Source organism: Notechis scutatus, chromosome 4, assembly GCF_049901735.1.
Source record: "Notechis scutatus isolate UNSWTSFEM ecotype Mainland chromosome 4, rNotScu1.2, whole genome shotgun sequence".
In the NCBI taxonomy this organism is placed as follows: Eukaryota; Metazoa; Chordata; class Lepidosauria; order Squamata; family Elapidae; genus Notechis; species Notechis scutatus.
This window is the reverse complement of record NC_142012.1, coordinates 11,262,857-11,283,505: the sequence shown is the minus strand read 5'-3', so window position 1 is coordinate 11,283,505 and position 20,649 is coordinate 11,262,857. Positions and strand designations below refer to the sequence as shown.

Here is a 20,649-nt window from a genome sequence, read left to right as displayed (position 1 = left end):
GCAACACACGGTTTCATCATTTCAGCTTCAACTTCACTTCAGCTTCAACCGCAACAATACAAGAGCACACAACAGATACAAACTCAATGTAAACCGCTTCAAACTTGATTGGACAAAGTACGACTTCAGCAACAGTGCCTGGAATGCACTACCTGACTCTGTTGTTACATCCTCTAACCCCCACTCCTTTAACCTCAAACTATCCACTATTGACCTCACCCCATTCCTAAGAGGTCTGTGAGGGGTGTGCATAAGTGCACCATCGTGCCTCCCGTCTCTGTCCTATTGTCCCCATTTAGTTGTACCTATTTTCTGTATTCTTACTCATGTTTATACTTATACAAAAAATGTTTTCAAAGAACACACACACACCCTGCCCCCCAAGAAAGTCCAGTTGCCTTTTGGAAAAAAAATAATGCATTTTTAGCAATAGCACATAGACTTATATACCACTTTACAGCCCTCTCTAAGAATCAGCCTCTTGCCCCCAACAATCTGGCCCCTCATTTTATCCACCTCAGAAGGATGGAAGGCTGAGTCAACCTTGAGCTTGGTGGGATGCGAACCGCCAAATTGCAGGCAGCTGGCAGTCAGCAGGAGTAGCCTGCAGTACTGCACTCTAACCACTGTGCCACCGTGGGCTTCCTCCTCCTATTTTCTCCACAAGAACAACCCTGTGAAGTGGGTTGAGCTGAGAGAAAAATGACTGGCCCAAAATCACTCAGAATAAAGGCAGGACTTGAACTCATAGCCTCCTGCTTTCTAGCCTTGTGCCCTAAATTTCTCAAGGTATCACACCAAGGTTAAATCAAGCCATTGCTAAGTTCTTTCAGTATTTTACGATGCAATCCATCTGTCCTGGGAGATTTGAGCTCATTCAGAGTAAAGAGCTATTTTCTAGACTATTTTCAGTTTTCTCCTTTCATTTGCAGGTTTTAATCCAGCCCCTTCATCTTTTTTTTTTCCCAGTTGCCCAGCGAGACACATTTTTACTCATTGGAGAAGAATTAGGGCAAAGCAGGAACTGACTTTTTCTCTGTTAGTAATTTTCTGTGTTTACTGAGCATCTGACATACTGATTTTCTCTCTTCTTTTTATTTTGAACATATTGAAATAAGTTCTTTTTATTACATTTGGCACCCCGTATCATTCTCAGCTTTAGCTTTCTTGCCAATCTTTAGTTCTGATCTAAAGTTAGTTTTGATCTACCTGTAAGTATGTTTTTTGTGGCCTCTCATTTTTCCCCACCTTGTTTCTTCTTTGAAAGGAGCATTCCTGCGGAAGAAGAATCCAAATGCCTTCTGCAAAATATATATATCTTTCCTCATTAGTCTTTTTAGATTTGGAGAATCTTAACAATCACGATACAATTCTACATTTGTTTTCTGAGGTTTTTGCGGGTATTTGTATGTGGATCTTTGGTTATTCGGGTTTTCTCCCGCGTAAAATTGGAAGTATCTAGGCGACGTTTCGATGAAGTCTCATTCATCATCTTCAGGCTTGTGTCTTCGGCTTTGTGCTTCTCAGAGTCATACAAATTCTACATTTGTATCCAGAGGTGGGCTTCAAAAATTTTAGCAAAGGGTTCTCTGCCCGGTTGCTGGGTGGGTGTGGCCACGGTGGGCGTGGCCTATCCAGCCTTCTGCACCATGGCGGTGATGGGGGGAGTATTTTTGCCCTCCCTGGGCTCCGGAGTTTTTCCTTGAGCCTCCGGGAGGAAAATAGCCTCCCCGGACTCCGGAGGCTCTCTGGAAACCAGAAACGAGCCCATTTCCGGCCTTCTTGAACTTCCGGGAGCTCCGTTTTTTGCCCTCCCTGAGCCTCTGCACAGGCCCTGCACTTGCCCGCATCCAAAATGGGCCGTTTTGGGACTCCTGGGAGGGGAGGGCCGGGCGGGGCCAGGAGTGGAATTTGGGGGTTCTCCGAACTGCACAGAATCTTAGCTAGGGGCTCTCCCGAACCCCTGCAATACCCCCAGCAGCCCACCCCTGCTTGTATCTCAAAATAAGAAAAACAACAACAAGAGAAATAACCAATATTCACAGTTCAAAACATAGTCAATTTTCACAATCAGCCTAGAACAGTGGTGGCTAATCTTTTTGGGCTCCTGTGCCAAAAATTGTGCGTGCGCTTGCATGCTCGGGCTTGTGTGCCAGCACCCAGAAGGCAATGCGTGCCTCCCCATGCCCCCTACATATGTGTGCTCAATTCCCACCCATCCACCCACCCCCGCCATCCCCTTACTTGCACTGCACCTCACATCTGATTTTCAGGTGTTTTGAGGCCTTTTGCGGCCTCCCAGAGGCTTTAGGAAGGCTTCTGCAGGCTTTTCAAGCCAAAAACTAGGCCCGTTTCATCACTTCCGGTATTTCCGGAAAAACAGGAAGTGATGAAACACGCCTAGTTTTTGGCCTTAAAAACCCTGCAGAAGCCTTCCTAAAGCCTCTAGGATGCCGAAAAAGGCCTCAAAACGCCCGAAAATCAGCTGTGAGGTGTACGTATGTGCAGTGAGGTAAGTTTGCCTGCTGGTCGCGTACCGGCACAAATGGGTCTGCATGCTACCTGTGCCATAGGTTTGCCATCACGGGCCTAGAAGTTCAATCTAGGAGGAACCAAAGTCTTGGAGTTAAGAGAACTGATATAGATGAGTGAAAAGAACACATTAGGAAGGAAAGTTTCTATCTGCCTACCGCTCCAGAAAATATGGGTGTTGCAAAATTGAGCTTTATTAGTTGGTTTAAACTAAGATAAGCAACTTTTATTTTTCTTCTGCTCTTTTTTTAAATTTTCTTCACTCAAACAGCAGCCACATTTGGTGGTCCTCCACCTTCCTCACTACCACCACCACCTCTTCCTCCTTCTCCTCTCCCTGTTCTTTTCCTGCTCCTCCTCCCCCTGTCCTCCTCCTCCTCCTCCTTCCTTCCTTGACCTGCTCCTGCTCCTCCTCTCCTCCTCTTCCTTTCCCTGTCCTCCTCCCCGCTTCCTTGTCCCTCTCCTCCTCCTGCTCCTCCTCTCCCTGTCCCTCTTTTCCTGCTCCTCTTCCTCCTGCTCCTCATCTTCCTGTCCTCCTCCTCTTCTCTTCCTGTCCCTCTCCTCCTGCTCCTCTTCCTCCTCCTGCTCCTCCTCTCCCTGTCCCCACTCCTCCTTTTTCTGTCCCCTTCCTCCTCCCTTCCCTGTCCTTCCCCTCCTCTTCTCTTCCTTGTCCCTCTCCTCCTCCTGCTCCTCCTCCTTTCCCTCTCTTCCTCCTCCTGCTCCTCCTCCTTTCCCTCTCTTCCTCCTCCTCCTCCTCCTCCATTACAACCCAGATAATAATCTCTTTTTTTACCACGAATAATCTCTTTTTCCACCGTGGAAGCCACTGCATTTTCTTTTCATACTCATTGGGCTCCATAGCTGAAATAGGGCTGCAGGTGTCCAAAAGTGCGGGGAGGTCTTGGTTCTATGCTGAATAAATAAAACTGAACTGATTGTACGAAGAGCTATTTTTTGCATTGCAAAAATCTGGTTTGAAAAAAAGAAAATGGGGGGGAGAAAGAAAGAAAGCAACCCGGGAACTTGATTTGTCATTTGTTTCTTGGCAGCAGAACTGCCAGAGCCTGCGGACAGTCTGCCAGACATCCCCTGGCAACCAGAGAGCGTCTGCTTGGTAATCTGCATTCGTACATAACCAGTTTCAGGTTGTTTTCAATAGACGCCGAGTGTAAAATATTTTGGATTAAACAGATTGCATTGACTTTATGTAACTCGTTCAGCTGCCATCTATAGCGCACAGCATGTCTTCGGTGGCAACCAGAACTGGTAGTACAGATTTAAATGGATTGTTGAAAGGGTTTTCCCTCCCTCCCTTCTAGTCTACTTTTTCAATTGTGGGTGAGAGGGATGAAGTGGAGAGTGATTCAGAAATTCGAAGTCTGCAAGTTTCTCTATATAGCAATAGCCCTTAGACTTATATACGGCTTTACAGTGCTTTACAGCCCTCTCTAAGCGGTTTAGTCAGCCTCTTGCTCCCAACAATTTGGGTCCTCATTTTACCTACATTGGAAGGATGGAAAACTGAGTCAACCTTGAGCCTGGTGAGATTCGAACTGCCAAATTGCAGGCAGCTGGCAGGCAGCAAAACTTGCCTGCAGTACTGCACTCTAACCACTGTGCTACCGTGGCTCATAAATACCTTATTTATTTATTTATTTCCTTATTTATTTATTTATTAAATTTCTATGCCGCTTGCAACGAGATAAAAGTGGCAACATAAACAATTTAAATGATTAAATATTAGTGTTAAAATTAACATGGATAGCTAAGGAAGGAACTGTAGGAGAAGAGCAGGCAGAGCTGAGGGTGGGCGGAGTTAAGCACGTTAGCAGCTTAGAGTCGTTGTGTTGCCACAAAAGGTCCAAGTCCAATCCGTCTAGAATTCTGTTGACCCTTATCTGGCGCCAGTTTAGGATTGAACTTTGACGAGATCCTTGTATATAGTCTTGAGCAATACATCTTCTGAACTGGAATTTAACATGTCCTGATTATTCGCACCTAATACTTATAGGCCAAATTCATCATGGGCCATGAATCTGTTTAGGTGTAGCTATCGAAAGCAAAATGTTTTAGGAATCTGGAGTGAATACTTTTGAGTAGAGGAAATCTGTATTTACAAATCTTTTATCTCCAAAGATCTGTCAAGCTACTAGAAAATGAGTTAATTCCAGTAATTTTGGTCCCTTTAATAAACGTTTTCATGATTTCCCCCTTATTTTTAGGCAAAACATTCAGAGAGGCATTGAAGATTTACAAAACGTTAAGCCAGGAGGTGAAACATATATGCACGAAGGATTACAAAAAGTAAGTTCTGTGCATTTTCTGTAATTGGAGATGCAGTGTAGTTCATTGCCGTTTGAGAACTTTCAACCTTTTGAATCATTATTTGCATTTTTTTTTTTTAAAAAATGGTAGTATTTCTACCCTGCTTCACTCCTGAAGAATTCTGGGCAGCATACAGGATGTTGATGAGTCTGTTCTGGACTGGAAAGCTCTTTTACAAAATAATACAAATACACACACATCGATAAACAGACAAAGAACAGGAAAACAGAGCTGAAAGGGACTTTGGAGGTCTTCTAGTCCAACCCTCTGCTCAAGCAGGAGACCCTATATCATTTCAGACAAATGGCTGTCCAATCTCTTCTTAAAAACCTCCAGTGATGGAGCACTTACATCTTCTGGTGGCAAGCTGTTCCACTGATTAATTGTTCTCACTATCAAGAAATTTCTCCTTAGTTCTGGGTTGCTTTTCTCCTTCATTTGTTTTCGTCCATGGTTTCTTATCTTGACTTCAGGTACCTTGAACACCTTTTCCTTACGGCAGCCCCTCAAATACTGGGACACTGCTATCATGTCACCCTTAGTCCTTGTTTTCACAAAAGACTAGACATACCCAATTCCTGCAACCATTCTTTGTATGTTTTAACCCCCTAATCATCTTTGTTGCTCTTCTGTTCGCTTCTCAACCTCTATTTTTGTATCATGGTGACCAAAACTGGGTCTAAGAGCTAAGCAGATTTTTTCAGGATGTAGAAAGGGAAGATGAAATGACGATGTAATATCTTTGGGAGGAAACAGCTTCCACCAGGGCACCTAAGAGGAAACTAAAATGATCACTCTATGAATCGAAGAAAGATTTCATTGCTAACTAAAGTAAAAGCAAATAAAAAATGCTTTCTCTAAATGGATTTGTGGTGTTAGCGATGGGAAGGAAAACCACTTCATTAACATTGGATTCAGTCCAATAGTGTAATGGGCTGTAAAAATAACCTTGAGGTACAGGACGAAGAACCACAAACAAGACAATGGTTAGATCAAAGGAATTTGAGTCTCTGGCAGAAATATAATTTGAGAACCGTTCCTTGTTCTCACAAAGATACAGTGAAGGAAGGGGAAAGCACATTCTGTTATTGTAATCCTATAATAAAAGTAATACAAGTCGTTTTTGACTTACAGCCATTTATTGGTGGCAGGTACTGAAAAAAACTAAGAAATTTCCTGACTGTGAGAATAATTAATAAGCGGAAGGACTTGCCTCTAGAAGTTGTGGATGCTCCAACACTGGAGGTTTTTAAGAAGAGATTGGACAACCATTTGTCTGAAATGGTTATAGGGTTTCCTGCCTGAGAAGGGGGTTGGACTAGAAGACCTCCAAGGTCCCTTCCAACCCTGCTATTCTGTTCTCTTCTGTTCTGTTCCGCTTCGCTCCATTCCATTCCATCCCATCCTATTCTGGTGACTTATAGCCATTTTTCAGCCATACAACTTTTGTAGCATCCCTGCCGTCACATGATTATAATTTGGACGCTTGGCAACTGGCATGTATTGATGATAGCTGTGCTGTCCCGGGGTCATGTGATCCCCTTTTGCGACCTTCTGACAAGCAAAGTCAGTGAGACAGTTGTTGAGTGAGTTTTGCCTCATTTTGCAACCTTTTTTTTTTTGCCAGAGTTGTTAAGTGAATCACAGCAGTTGTTAAATTAGTAACAGAGTTGTTCAGTGAATCTGGCTGCCCCATTGACTTTGCTTGTCCGGAAGCCACAAAGGATGATCACATGGCCCCGGGACACTGCAACGGTCACAGATATGTTCAGGGGTGGGATTCAAAAATCCCAGCAACTGATTCATTGCCCGGTTGCTGGATGGCCATGGCCAGGAGGGCTATTTTTCACCTTCCCCAGGGTCCGGAGGCTTCCCTCGGGCCTCTGGCAGGGCGAAAACGGCCTCCCCCGGGCGTCGCAGGCTCTCTGGAAGCTGGAAACAGGCCCGTTTCCGGACTTCCAGAAGGCTCCCAGAGCCTCTGCGCGGACCCTGCACTTACCTGCATCCAAAATGGGCAGCGTGGAGACTCCTGGGAGGGGAGGGGCCGGGTAGGTGGGGCCAGCGGGTCAGTTCAACTATCAGTTCAGCGTACTAAATGTAAATTTAACATCCGGTTCGGGCGAACCGGTCCAAACCAGCTGAATCCCATCCCTGGATATGTTCAAATACTTTTATTTCTAACTGGAAACCGATTCTGGACTTTGTACTTGAGATGAGGAAAAAAAAAATGAAATGTTGATTTTGGGGTTTTACCAATAGATTTGTTGTTGTAGAAATGGCTACTTTAAACTATTATGTAAAAGTAAAAAAGTTGAGGTTTGATGTTAATGCCTTATTCTATTGCACCAAAGGGAGTTGGAAGTCAATGCCTTTCCCCACCCCCTTTTTTTCCCTTCTTTTCCCTTCGCTTTCCCTTCCCTATTTTTCCTACTATTCGCTTTTGTATTTTCTTTGTATGTCACAACATACACTAATAAAATTGCTACAATACAATACATACCCCGTCATATATATTCAAGTCACTTGCCAATCGTCTTGAATTTTGATGAGGATGCCACAATAGTTGTAAGTGTGAAAAACGTAATGAGTCAGTTCTTTTCAGTGCCGTTGAAACTTCCAACAGTTACGAAACAAGCCTTTGTAAGTTGAGAAACTACCTGTATATCCTTCACGTTGAACATTAAACGTAAGAAATTGGGTGCAGCTAGATCAGTGCTTAACTCCTTGTGGTTCACCATTTCTATCCTCCATTTCTTGCTCTTCTCCACCTCCAAATGCAATTGTAAGAGCACGAATTCTTTTGTTTTTTTTTCCAGGCAAATGATCAGATTGCAAAAGAGAAAGGGTCCAGCAGTGTAATCATTGCCTTGACAGATGGAAAGTTGGAAGGTTTGATCCCACAGTATGCGAAAAAAGAGGTGAGCGTTGAAGTCCAACGGTGCTTCCTGTTGAGCTTGACATTTGCACATGCATGTTATTTTGGGGGGACAAATGTAGACATAACTCTTTCCCCCCCCTCATTTCATTCTCTCTCTGCTACAGGCAGATAATGCCAGATCCATGGGAGCTAGAGTTTACTGTGTTGGAGTCCTCAATTTTAATCAACAGCAGGTAGGGCCTTCCCTCTTGGGAATTTGCATACTAAAATGAAAAAAAAAAATATCTGGCAAAGGTGCTTCTTATTTGAGAAATTTCCTTGGATGAGGTGACCCAAACTCATTGGAAGCCTCACATTGCAATGAACAAGGACATGCATTCAATTTCACAACTACTATGATTGTTGTCTGAACAGAGACAAAAATAGCCAGAGAAATGGTTGAACCCTGGGAAATGGGCCCCTTGACAGTCAATAGGAATGCTGAATTATCACCAGACTATCAGATACTGAGGAGCCAAGGGTGCAGGGGCACAAGGAAACAACACTCAACAATGTAGTAGGCAGTCGTTAATTAACAACTAAAAGCTACACACAACCACAAATTATTCTAATACAATGTGTAGAATAGCTCACTGTGCATATTCTGGAGAGAGAGAGAAATTCCCCAATGATGGTCACCAATAAAAGCCTGAAAGCTTGGGAAAATAAATCTTTGATCCCAGTGACTGATTCAAATTGGATCTTGCAGAAATGCCCTTCTTCATTGAATCTTTTCAGCAACTATTTTGTGTTTTGGGGTTCATTTTCCAGGGTGATGGTGGTATTGTTCGGACCAAGGCTTCCTGAGACCGTAATTAAGCACACGCTTAGTCCAAACAACTCTTGTTTTATTTCAACGGCTGGGAATTAAGTTCATTCCCAGCTTGTAATAAGTCCCAAACAGTCTCTTGAGATAAGCACCCACCTTTATCTCCTTTGAATTGCTGCCAACAACTAAAGTGCCAAATTAACTGTAAAAAGCCAAATGAAGTACAAAGTCCACACAGAGCTTCAAGCTTTAATCCGAACAGAGCGAACGACTTTGCTTCCTGCAAAGGTTTCTCTACCTTTGCACTTCCTTTATATCTTATGGGAGGGGCAATCACCTCCAAGCCTTACTCCCAAGTCGGCCCTTTTGTCGTAGCTGCTCTTGCCTTCTGGCAGCTCTGTGCATGCGCGCACTGGGAACAGGCTCCCCTTGTTCCTCTGCCTTGCTGCTGCCAGACTCCAGAGGCTCCGGAGTCAGCGCATGACTCCCAGATGGTCCTGGCCCCATCTCTGTATCGGACGCAGGACCCTTGTCCGAGTCCTCTCCAGACTACCGGACTGGTCCCTGTTCTTCCCCACTGTCTGATTCTTCTGCCGTCTGCACAGGCTGCCGGCGAACCATAACAGGTACCTGTATTCCAGGTACGATAAGATATATCTGGCAGCTTACACACATTTTTTCTTTATCACTTAAAATGAGTGGAAAGGAATGGCCTAGAGGTGGAGCTGTGAGTTTGATCCTAGGTAGAGGCAGATATCTCTCTCTCTCTCTGGGCACACTGTGAATATATCTGCCGAACAAAACTCCGCATTGGCGACAGGAAGGGCATCCGGCCATTAAAACACTCTGCTAGCTCCATTCAGTTGCCCAGACTCCACGCCGCAAGGGATTATGGGGTTGTTAAATGAAGATGATGACTTAAAATGGGTGGAAAATCCTACCATCATTGTTTGATGAATTGCTGCCAAATTTCCGAGGTATGATTTATTGGGGTTGTCAGGATATACACTCAGATCCACTCACAAAACTAAAAGGCCACGTAGCTTGTGACCCACAACTAGCCCATCCCTCTGTTATGCATTCAGTGTAACATGGAGTTTGACCCTTAGCCTGATTCGGCTAAATTGGGTCATTTACTGTGGCTCAAGGTTGCTTTGTTGGGTTGGCTGCTCTCTGTTGCCTTGCCTCATACTCTTCTCTTGGAGAGAAATGAGGATAACATCATGGTTAGTTTGGTTTTAAAGAAGAGAATCAGCAGATTCGGTAAAAACCATTCTGTAAATGAAACTGCTCCTTGTTTTTCTTTCGTGGCCTTTCATAGCTGGGAATGTTCCTTGAAGTTGTGTTTGATTTGTTTTGCTGCGGGAATAAGAAAAAGTACGATTAGTAAACAGGATTTTGTCTATACCCGTGGCTCTCTTGAAGGCATTCATTTCCCTGCCCTAAATCTTTACTAAATCTTGTCCATGCATGCCTGTCTATCTGTGTCTAAAGGTTGGCGGCACGAATCTGTGTTGTATTTGTGCTTCCTTCCCCAGCTTGAAAGCATCGCTGATTCAAAGGATCAAGTCTTCCCAGTAAGAGAAGGATTTCAAGCTCTCCGAGGGATAATTAATTCTGTGAGTATTTGAAAAAGTGCATCTTGTTTAATTTGCAAAGTTTGTTTATTTTATTTTTTTGTAAAGACATTTTTTTTTGCGGCTTTTTCATTTTTATCTTAATGATGGGTTCTGTCATGCCCCTGTCGGAATCTGACTCCGAGGAGGAAGCCGAACAGCTGACAGAGAGTGGGAGTGTGGCTCCGTTGGCTGTGGAGGAAACTGGGGAAGGGCAACGTCTGGCTGGGCAGAGCAGGGAAGAAATAGAACAAGGGAGAGGGAATTCAGAGGAAGACCCAGGCCCACCCCCTCTTCATCCTAGGGCATGAAGGGAGGAACGGAGAAGGGAGCAACGTGGGTTGCGTGGTATACGGGAGAGGAAAGGGCCCTGATTCCCTTCATTAGCTGCAGCTGGGAACACAGTGTATAAAAAAGGCAAGCTTCGTGCAGCAGGCTGTTGGGAGCAAATGTGACTTTATCTTGTATTGTCATGGCTTATCTGTGTTCCCGCCGTCTTCCCAACTATGTGAGTTTTGCCGTGCTTTCAAAGTCTGAAATTCCTGCTCCTGCCCTGCCAAACTAATTACTTCAGTTTGGCTTGTTTGGACTTTAAGTTACAGTTTGTGTGTACCATGTTTTGGACTGAATTTTCTGCAGTCAAAGGCTGTTCTTGGGAGAGTTTTTCTCCAGCCTGAAGGTAACCTGGACATTGGGGGCAAAGTTGGAGATAATAAAGGGACTCTTATTGCTTATCTGACTGTGTTGCCTTTCTGCCATGCCCCGCGTCATCACAGCTTCCCTGGTCTTTCTTTAACTTCAATGCTTTCTTGTGGAATGGGCTGATTTTGAACAAATTAAAATCGCTCTGTTGCACGATCAAGCATCCAGAGGTTCCCTGAGACAGGAATAGAAAACTGGCTTTTCAAGGGTTCCTGAGTGATTGCTACTGAAATTCCTTACCATGGGCCATGATTGTTAGATCTCCTGGCAGTCCCAATTCAGAATAATTGTTCACCTTTAAGGATTGATCGGCTGTAGAAGAGAGAAGGGTTTTCTCCTATTAGAAGGTTGAACTTCATCCAACCAGAACTGTTATGGCTGGTGGCATATCCCATGGGATATTACTGACTTATGCCTTATTTAAACGGCCAGTAGTTCATTGTGCTTTACCTACAATTAAAATGAAACAATAGGAAAAGAGCAGAAGAATAACCAAGTGAACCACATCATAGCCTAGAGTAGAATGCGGGCAGCTTTGTCTATGTTGATTTAAATATGTATATAGAGATAAAACAATAGTTGATCTACATCAGGGGAGTCAAACTCAAGGCCCATGGGCCAAATCTGGCCTGCAGGGTGTTTAGATCTAGCCCGTGGGGTCACTTTGGAAACAGTGAAGGACCGGCCTGCGGTGCCTCTGCCAGAGAAAACGGAGCTCCGGAGGGCCATCCGCTGCCCTCCGGAGCTCCGTTTGAGCTGGTAGAGGGTTGCAGGAGGCTGTCAAGGCCACGGGATGGGCTTGCCCAGTTACTGGGTGGGTGTGGCCATGGTGGGTGTGGCCTAGTCAGCCTCCTGCACCACAGCGGGGAGGCATTTTTGCCCTCCTGAGGCTCTGGAGGCTTTCCTCAAGTCTCTGGGAGGGCGAAAACGGCCTCACCGGGCTCCGGAAGTTCCAAGAGGGTGAAAACAGCCTCCCTGGCCTCTGGAATTCCTCTAGAGGCTGGAAATGGGCCCATTTCCCTGTTTTTCGCCCTCCCCAAGCCTCCACACAGGCCCTGCATTTACCTAGGATCCAAAACAGGCCGTGTGGGGACTCCTGGGAGGTGCGGGTTGGGGTGGGCAGGGCCAACCAGGGGTGGGATTTCCTGGTTTTCTGAACCGACTATAAACCGGCCATAAAATTAGGTACCCGTTTGCTCCAACTGGAGCGAACTAGGAGCAGTCCACCTCTGGATCTTGTCAAGTACAAAAAGGATCAGGATCATACATTAAGTCGCAGTTCAAAAGATGTATTGTTGAAGCTTGTACACAAGAATCTAGTCAATCAAAGTTCAATGTTGAATTGATGCCGGATAAGAAAGGTATGGACTTTGATTTTTTTTTTTTGTGGCAATGTAATGATTCTAAGCTTATGATGCTCTTAACTCCGACCCCAGCTCTGTTAATTCTTCTCCTATAGATCTCCATTCGCAGGAAGGGAGCTGAGATAGATCCATAGTTTTGAGCGAGTTAGTGTGAGAAGATGTATGACCCTGTGCATGGCATTTTCCTTGGAGAGCTTTGCATGTATCTATTTTAGGGAACTTTTTTTGGAATGTAAATATACTGGCAGGGTTTGATTCCTAAAAAGGATTCTTAAATAAGGGCCTACCGTCTTGCTTAATGGTTTCTGTATAGATGAATTGCATCTTCAACTTGCACTTCGACTTGGAAGAACTGTATTGATTGGGTTCCTTTCCTTAAAGAAAACTGTGGTGTGAAAGCTTTGTTGAACCGTTTAACTGTGCATATTTTTTTTGGTGTACCAAAATAAATACACAACTCTCCATTAAGGAAAGATATAGGCTGCAGCAAATGTAAATGCAATAAATTTGAAGGAGAAATTTTGGGAAATAAGTGCTAATGAATTTGTTTTCGATTGTCCGTTGTGGATTAAAGGCTTTGAGTCAAATGCTTTTATGTCTGCCAGTTCAGCTGGTACATCAAAACATGTTTTTATACCAGCTGTGAGCCAGGAATTGCTGCTATACAGATATTCCTCCACTAACAGCCGTTTGCTTCATGACGGTTCGAAGTTGCAACAGTACTGGAAAAAAGAGTGACATGCGTCCGTTTTTCACACTTAATGACCGTTGCAGAATCATCGGGGTCATGTGACCAAAATTTGAGTGCTTGGCAACTGGCATGTATTTGTGATGGTTGCACTGTCCCTGGGTCATGCGATCACTGTTTGTAACCTTCCTAGTCAACTTCCAACCATCAAAAGTCAATGGGGAAAGCGAGATTCACTTAACAATCACACAATTCACTTAACAACTTCAGTGATTCACTTAACGACTGAGGCAAAAAGGTTGCAAAATGGGGCATAGCTCACTTCAAACCTGCCTTGTTTAGCAATAGAAATGTTGGGATCAATTGTGTTTGTAAGTTGAGGCCTACCTATATTTAACAGTGTTTTCCTCAGACGAGGAAAACACTGTTAAGTGTAGGTAGGCCTCGACTTACAAACACAATTGAGCCTGAATTAAATCTAATGAAGTAAGTTGGTAACGATTTTGAAGTACAGGTAGTCCTTGACTTACAACAGTTCGCTTAGTGACCATTGAAAGTTACAACGGCACTGAAAAAAAAAGCGACTTATGGCCATTTTACACACTTATGACTGTTGTAGCATCCCCAGGTTCACTGATTTACATTCAGATGCTTGGCCACTGACTCACACTTATGATGGTTGCGGTGTTCCAGGGTCGTGTGATCCCCTTATGCGAACTTCTGACAAGCGACGTCAACGGGGAAGCCAGATTCACTGGACAACCAGGTTACTAATTTAACAACGGCAGTGATTCACTTAAGAAATGTGGCAAAAAAAGTCGTAAAGTGGGGCTTAAAGCTGCTTAACAAATTTCTTACTTAGCAACAGAAATTTTGGGCTCAATTGTGGTCATAAGCTGAGGACTACCTGTAGTTATATCCATGTTCCCCTCCCTGTTTTCAAGGTTTTTAGGGTCTTATGTGAAGCCCTGTGATGGCAAATTATACAGATTATGTACAGAACTGATGTCTGTTTGCCTATTACTAGAGTTGTTCTTTGAAGAAGATGGGCAGTCTCTAAATATGATAGATAAATAACAGATAACAGATAATCAGAGTTGGAAGGGACCTTGTGGGTCATCTAGTCCAACCCCCTGCCCAAGGAAGAGACCCTACATCATTTCTGACAGATGGCAGTCCAGTCTCTTCCTGAAAGCCTCCAATGATGAAGCTCCCACAACTTCTGAAGGCAGCTTCTGTTCCATTGATTGATTGTTCTCGCTGTCAGAAAGTTTCTCCTTATTTCCAGGTTGAATCTCTCCTTGATCAGTTTCCATCCATTATTCCTTGTCTGGCCTTCAGGTGCTTTAGAAAATAGCTTGACCCCTTCCTCCCTGTGGCAGCCCCTCAAATATTGGAAGACTGCTATCCTGTCTCCCCTGGTCCTTCTCTTTACTAGACTAGCCAAGCCCAGTTCCTGCAACTGTTCTTTATGTTTTATTTAATAAAATAAAAGTTGAGTGAAGATTGTTTTACTTTAATGTGGGGCCTTGTCTTGGATTATATCTTAGGAAAAGGAACTCCACTTCGGTTGCATTGTGAAAAAATAGGCAGACTAATATCTTGTGGAATTATTTTTGATTTTTCGTGGTTGAAAAACACATCCTTCAATAATGATCAGAGCAGGATTTGAATATTCTGAATAGAGAAACTGTATCTGGACAAACTCAGCAGTGTAGAACACAGATAGATCATATTCCGCTGCAGTTGAATTGCAAGTAACCTTTAGCCAGCTTTTCTGTTGCTGTTAACTTTTACGCGAATGCAGATCTGTCAAAATAAAATACAAGCCGAAAGTTGACCGGTCTGTGAAAAAATGATGAAGTACTGCTAGAATATCTAGGCCACAAAAATGTGCCTGGTCACTAGATATAACCATTTTATTATTTTCTGTGTGCCCGTGATTGCACACTTTAAGGTTTTTGATGTTGTAACAGTTCTGAATGTTGCAATAGTTAAATATTGAAATATGACTCACAGCTGTAAATGAGTGGTGAAAGAAAATGATATCAGAAACACTTTATTTTCACTTTATGTTGTAGGAAAAAGTTGAATTCATTATGCAAAGTGTACATAGTATGAGCATGATAAAGTAAAGCTAATATGGTACTTATAAGGCTTGACAGCTAAAACATATTAAGGACATCCTGGCTGCATCCATAGTTGTGATGTGGTCTTAGCTGCTGCGCATCATTGGTCTTTCTGTTTAAGCCCCAGAAATCTTAAATGCTCTCATTTAAGGTTTGCATGTATAAAATAGGTCTGCCCTTGCATTTATTCTGTGGCAGATGCATTGCACTTAATAGTTTGCAAAACATTTTGCTATTTCTGCAGTCTATTACAGTTACACAACCTGGGCATATAGAAGGAAACAAATCTTAAGTAAGATTTGTATAAAATATGAGTCAACAGTGTGTGGCAGCAGCCAAAAAAGCCAGCGCAATCTTATATTGCATCAACAGAGGCATACAATCGAGATCAAGTGAGGTACTAATACCTCTCTATAAAGTCTTAGTAAGACCACACCTAGAATACCGCATCCAGTTTTGGTCACCACACTATCAAAAAGATGTTGAGACTCTAGAAAGAGTGCAGAGAAGAGCAACCAGGATGATGAGGGGACTGGAGGCTAAAACATACGAAGAACGGTTGCAGGAACTGGGCATGGCTAGTCTAGTGAAGAGAAGGACCAGGGGAGACAGGATAGCAGTCTTCCAATATTTGAGGGGCTGCCACAGAGACGAGTGGGGGAGGGTCTCCTTATGCTGCGTCACCTGTAAAGTCATGGAATCAATTATTAACCAATCCATCATCCTCCACTTAGAGACAAACAACCTACTCTCCAATAAACAATTTGGTTTCAGAAAAAAACTATCCTGTAATCTGCAACTCTTACACTGCAAAAACATATGGACGACACAACTCGACCAGGGCAAAGCAATAGACGCAATCTACATAGACTTCTGTAAAGCCTTTGATTCAGTGGTACACGACAAACTACTCCTAAAAATAAAATCCTATGGTATCTCTGGACAACTGAATAACTGGATAGAAGCATTCCTGTCAAACAGACAACAAATGGTCAAAATCGGGAGCGTCCTATCAAATCCAGTACCTGTCAATAGTGGTGTCCCCCAGGGCAGTGTTCTAGGACCAACTCTCTTCATACTCTACATAAACGACCTCTGTGATCATATTAAGAGCAATTGCGTTCTCTTCGCTGATGATGTAAAGCTGTTCAATACCACAGACAATACTGCTACCCTACAAAAAGATCTTGACTGTGTATCTGAATGGTCAAACAAATGGCAACTTCAAATCTCAACAAATAAATGCTCTGTCTTACATATTGGCAAAAAAAATCAGAAAATAAAATACAAGCTGAATAGTCAAGATCTTGTTGATGACCCAAGCTCTGTAAAGGACCTTGGAATACTCACCTCTAATGATCTAAGTGCTAGAGCCCACTGCAACTACATAGCCAAAAAGGCATTAAGAGTTGTTAACCTAATCCTACGTAGTTTTTGTAATATCACACTACTAACCAGAGCATACAAAACATTTGCTAGACCAATACTCGAATACAGTTCATCAGTCTGGAACCCTCATTACGTATCTGATATTAGCACAATTGAGAAAGTCCAGAAATATTTCACAAGAAGAGTTCTCCACTCTTCTACTCGTTGTAGAATACCTTATGCCACCAGACTTGAAATTCTAAAACTAGAAAACCTTGAATTACGCCGTCTTCGGTCTGACTTAAGCATGGTATATAAAATCATACATTGCAATGTCCTACCTGTCAATGAATACTTCAGCTTCAACCATAACAACACAAGAGCACACAATAGATACAAACTCAAAGTAAACCGCACCAAACTTGATTGCAGGAAATACGACTTCAGCAATAGAGTGGTCAATGTCTGGAATACTCTACCCGACTCTGTAGTCTCTTCCCCAAACCCCAAAAACTTTAACCTTAGACTGTCTACTATTGACCTCACCCCTTTCCTAAGAGGTCTGTAGGGGGCGTGCATAAGCGCACCATCGTGCCTACCGTCCCTGTCCTATTGTTTCTCTTATTCTTTTATTTTTCTTATATGTACCCATTTCATGTATTCACAACTATGTATACACTTATACTTATTATCTTGTAAACAATTGGCAAATCAAATAAATAAATAAATAAATAAAATAAATAAATTTCCCAAAGCACCTGAAGGCCAGACAAGGAATAGTGGATGGAAACTGAACGAGGAGAGATTCAACCTGGAAATAAGGAGAATTTTTCTGATAGTGAGAACAATCAACCAATGGAACAGAAGTTGCCTTCAGAAATTGTGGGAGCTTCATCACTGGAGGCTTTCAAGAAGAGACTGGACTGCCATTTGTTAGAAGTGGTGTAGGGTCTCCTGCTTGGGTGGGAGGGTTGCACTAGATGACCTACAAGGTCCCTTCCAACTTTGTTAAAAAGAAGCAGTCCTCCAAATAGGTACAGTTACTGTTATGATCCTGTATCTACAGCAATCAGCTGAAATGTAAGGTATTGTTTGTCAGTTTTTAGCTGGGTTTGTGTGTGGTTTGCAGCCTCAGTGGTCAGTGCTCAGTTCTTTATGATTGCATCCTGTTATGCCAGCCTTCTCCTGCCCACCCAAGCATCCTTCAGAAGAGTGGACTTGAGCTGCCAGAATGCTTAGCAATGATGTTGGCTGAAGATTTCTGGGTGTTTCATGGAACTGTGTCCTCATCAATCCCCTCAGTAGTTTGGTATGCGTGTGAATCAAAACATTTTAGAGATGCAAACCTTTCTCCCCCCGTTTCAATCTAATGACTACCAGTGGATTAAGGTCCGGCTCTAAAAGCAAAAACCCAGAAGGAGAAGTTGTGATTTTTTTCCCAACAGTAAAGATTTATTTACAGGTAGCCCTCAACTTACAGAGGCTCACTTAGTGACCTTTCAAAGTTGCACTTCATAAATACAAACTAGTTGTTTGATTCTGACTGGCTCAAGGTTGACTCAGCCTTCCCTCCTTCCGAGGTGGATAAAACGAGGATGCAAATTGTTGGGGGCCAGAGGCTGACTCTGTAAACTGCTTAGAGAGGGCTGTAAAGCATTGCGAAGCGGTATATAAGTTCTAAGTGCTATGGCTATTTCACATTGTTTTCTTCATCATTACATTTATACACCATTGGTCCTTCCAAAGTGCGGCAGTGCCAACACACCTTGAAGACACAATGTTGGGGAAGGTGGATCTAAAAAAAAAAAAACCCCAGGTATGAATCAAGATGCACATTAGACTACCCCAGAAATTGGATAGAGAGGACCAGTGTCTTCTTCCTTTTCCTTCATTATTTTTATGAGCTCCAAGTGCAGCTGAGCAGAAAATACAAGCGTCTGCAAGAGGCCAGAAAAAGTTGATGCTTTCCAAGTGTTCCTGCTTTTATAAAATAAAAAATAAAATAAAATAAAAAGACTCCATTAACAGAAACCATCTGATTATTAATTCCAAATGCCCTTAATTGGAACGTTTCCTGAAGGAGAAGACAGGAGGGGGGAGGGGAAAAAACGCCATATTTAGATTTTGTTTGTAGTGGAAAGAGCCAGGAAATGAGCCATAAAGAGTTCTGACTGTCAGAGAAGAAAAGAAAGAGACACAAATAAAGAGGAGGTGTAGGACCGAGCATTAAAAGGAAATTATTCCGATTACATCAGTCCGTTTCTTTTTAAGTCCACATGGAATAGCCTAACGCTTGAGCTGCTCTTGGCTCTTGCGATTTGCAGCCAACTTGTTAAGGATTTCTGTGTGTTGAGCAGGAATGGGGGGAATAGCAGAAAACAGGGGTGGGGTATGTGTGTGTATGGAGGTGGAGATTATTTAGTTGACTTGTTAAAGCAGCCCAATGGCCTGGAAATGAACCATTTCTTTCTCCCTAGCCTTCAGGACTGCACAGGGCTTAATTTTGACATCCACTGACATATTACAACTCTTATAAGGTTCTGGTGTTCAGATGGCTGTTTAAGAAAGGAGAAACTTTACGGATAAGTTTCCAGGTTCTCTCGCCTCGGCTTCGAGTTGATTCCCTCCAGGGCACACTCAAGACACATGAATGATGATTCAGAGAGGACTTGTCAGATACCCTAAATTGCGATCGCTTTCATTACATAACCAATCTGATCGACTCCTCATAACAAGCCCAGTTCCAGAGATGTATATTCCCACCTCCTATTTTTCTATAAGCATGCTCATTCTCTCCTTCATTCCTTCAAAGGTTTAGGGTGAGCTAGAAGCCCTTGAAAAGTTTCAGCATTGGCCTCCTTGGTGTCTCTCAACTGCACCACTGTTTTGGTTTGGTGGCAGCGGTGCCTCAGATAGAAAGTCCATACAGAGAGTGGTGAGGACAGCAGAGAAGATTACAGGAAGTTGGCTTCCCGTCGTTCAGTATCCTGCTTATAAGTGCTTATGTACTTAGAGCTCAAAGAATTGTTAGAGACTCCACACACCCACTTTACAGTCTGTTTCTTCTTGCTGCCCTCTGGGAGGAGGTTTTGAAGTATTTCTAGCAGGACTACCAGGTTCTGGAACAGTCTGGTAAACTCGCAAGATTTGTTGCTCTCACCATGTGCATGTATGCATCCGAAATAGACTGTGTTGTTTCTCCGTGTCATACATATATGTGGGTATATGCATAATTTTGTATTTATTTATTTAGTCATGCTTATGTAGTATATATTGGAGGTGGCACCTCTTTGAGAGCTGCATGCAATGAAATTTTAATCTACATTAGTCTATTAGTGTACATTTAAAGTGACAATAAAGTTTATTCTATTCTATTCTATTCTATTCTATTCTATTCTATTCTATTCTATTCTATTCTATTCTATTCTATTCTATTCTATTCTATTCTATTCTATTCTATTCTATTCTATTCTACTGTTCCATTCTACCCTACCCTACCCTACCCTACCCTATTCTATTCTATTCTATTCTATTCTTTTCTATTCTACTGTTCCATTCTACCCTACCCTACCCTACCCTACCCTACCCTACCCTACCCTACCCTACCCTATTCTATTCTATTCTATTCTATTCTATTCTATTCTATTCTATTCTATTCTATTCTATTCTATTCTATTCTATTCTATTCTACTGTTCCATTCTACCCTACCCTACCCTACCCTACCCTACCCTACCCTACCCTATTCTATTCTATTCTATTCTATTCTATTCTATTCTATTCTATTCTATTCTATTCTATTCTATTCTACTGTTCCATTCTACCCTACCCTACCCTGTTCTGTTCTGTTCTATTCTATTGATGAATATACTGTATGTCTTCTCCGATTGAATTGTAATGTTCCTTGAGCTTACATACTATAATAACAGAATTGGAAGGGACCTTAGAGGTCTTCTAGCCTAACCCTCTACTCATGCAGGAAACCCTACACCACTTCAGACAAATGACTGTCCAATCTCCTCTTGAAAATCTCCAGTGCTGAAAGACCCACAACTTCAGCCATTCCACTGATTAATTGTTCTGACTGTCAGGGAATTTCTCCTTAGTTCTGGCTTGCTTCTCTCTTTGATTAGTTTCCATCCATGGCTTCTTGTCCTGCCTTCTGGTGCTTTGGAATCCCAACACTGCTGTAAATCTCCCAGAGTCACCTTATAGGGGAGATGGGCAGCATACAAATTCAA

The 20,649-nt window shown here is 42.8% G+C and overlaps 1 protein-coding gene across 1 annotated transcript in view; it reads left to right on the top strand.

Moving 5' to 3' along the window:
* ANTXR2 (ANTXR cell adhesion molecule 2) overlaps window positions 1–20,649 on the top strand; it is a 179,091-nt gene that overhangs the window by 14,613 nt on the left and 143,829 nt on the right. The window contains exons 4-7 of the mRNA XM_026676453.2: window positions 4,755–4,836; window positions 7,674–7,775; window positions 7,900–7,968; window positions 10,082–10,162. Coding sequence (XP_026532238.1) covers window positions 4,755–4,836; window positions 7,674–7,775; window positions 7,900–7,968; window positions 10,082–10,162 — 334 coding nt within the window. The remainder of the gene's footprint in view (window positions 1–4,754; window positions 4,837–7,673; window positions 7,776–7,899; window positions 7,969–10,081; window positions 10,163–20,649) is intronic.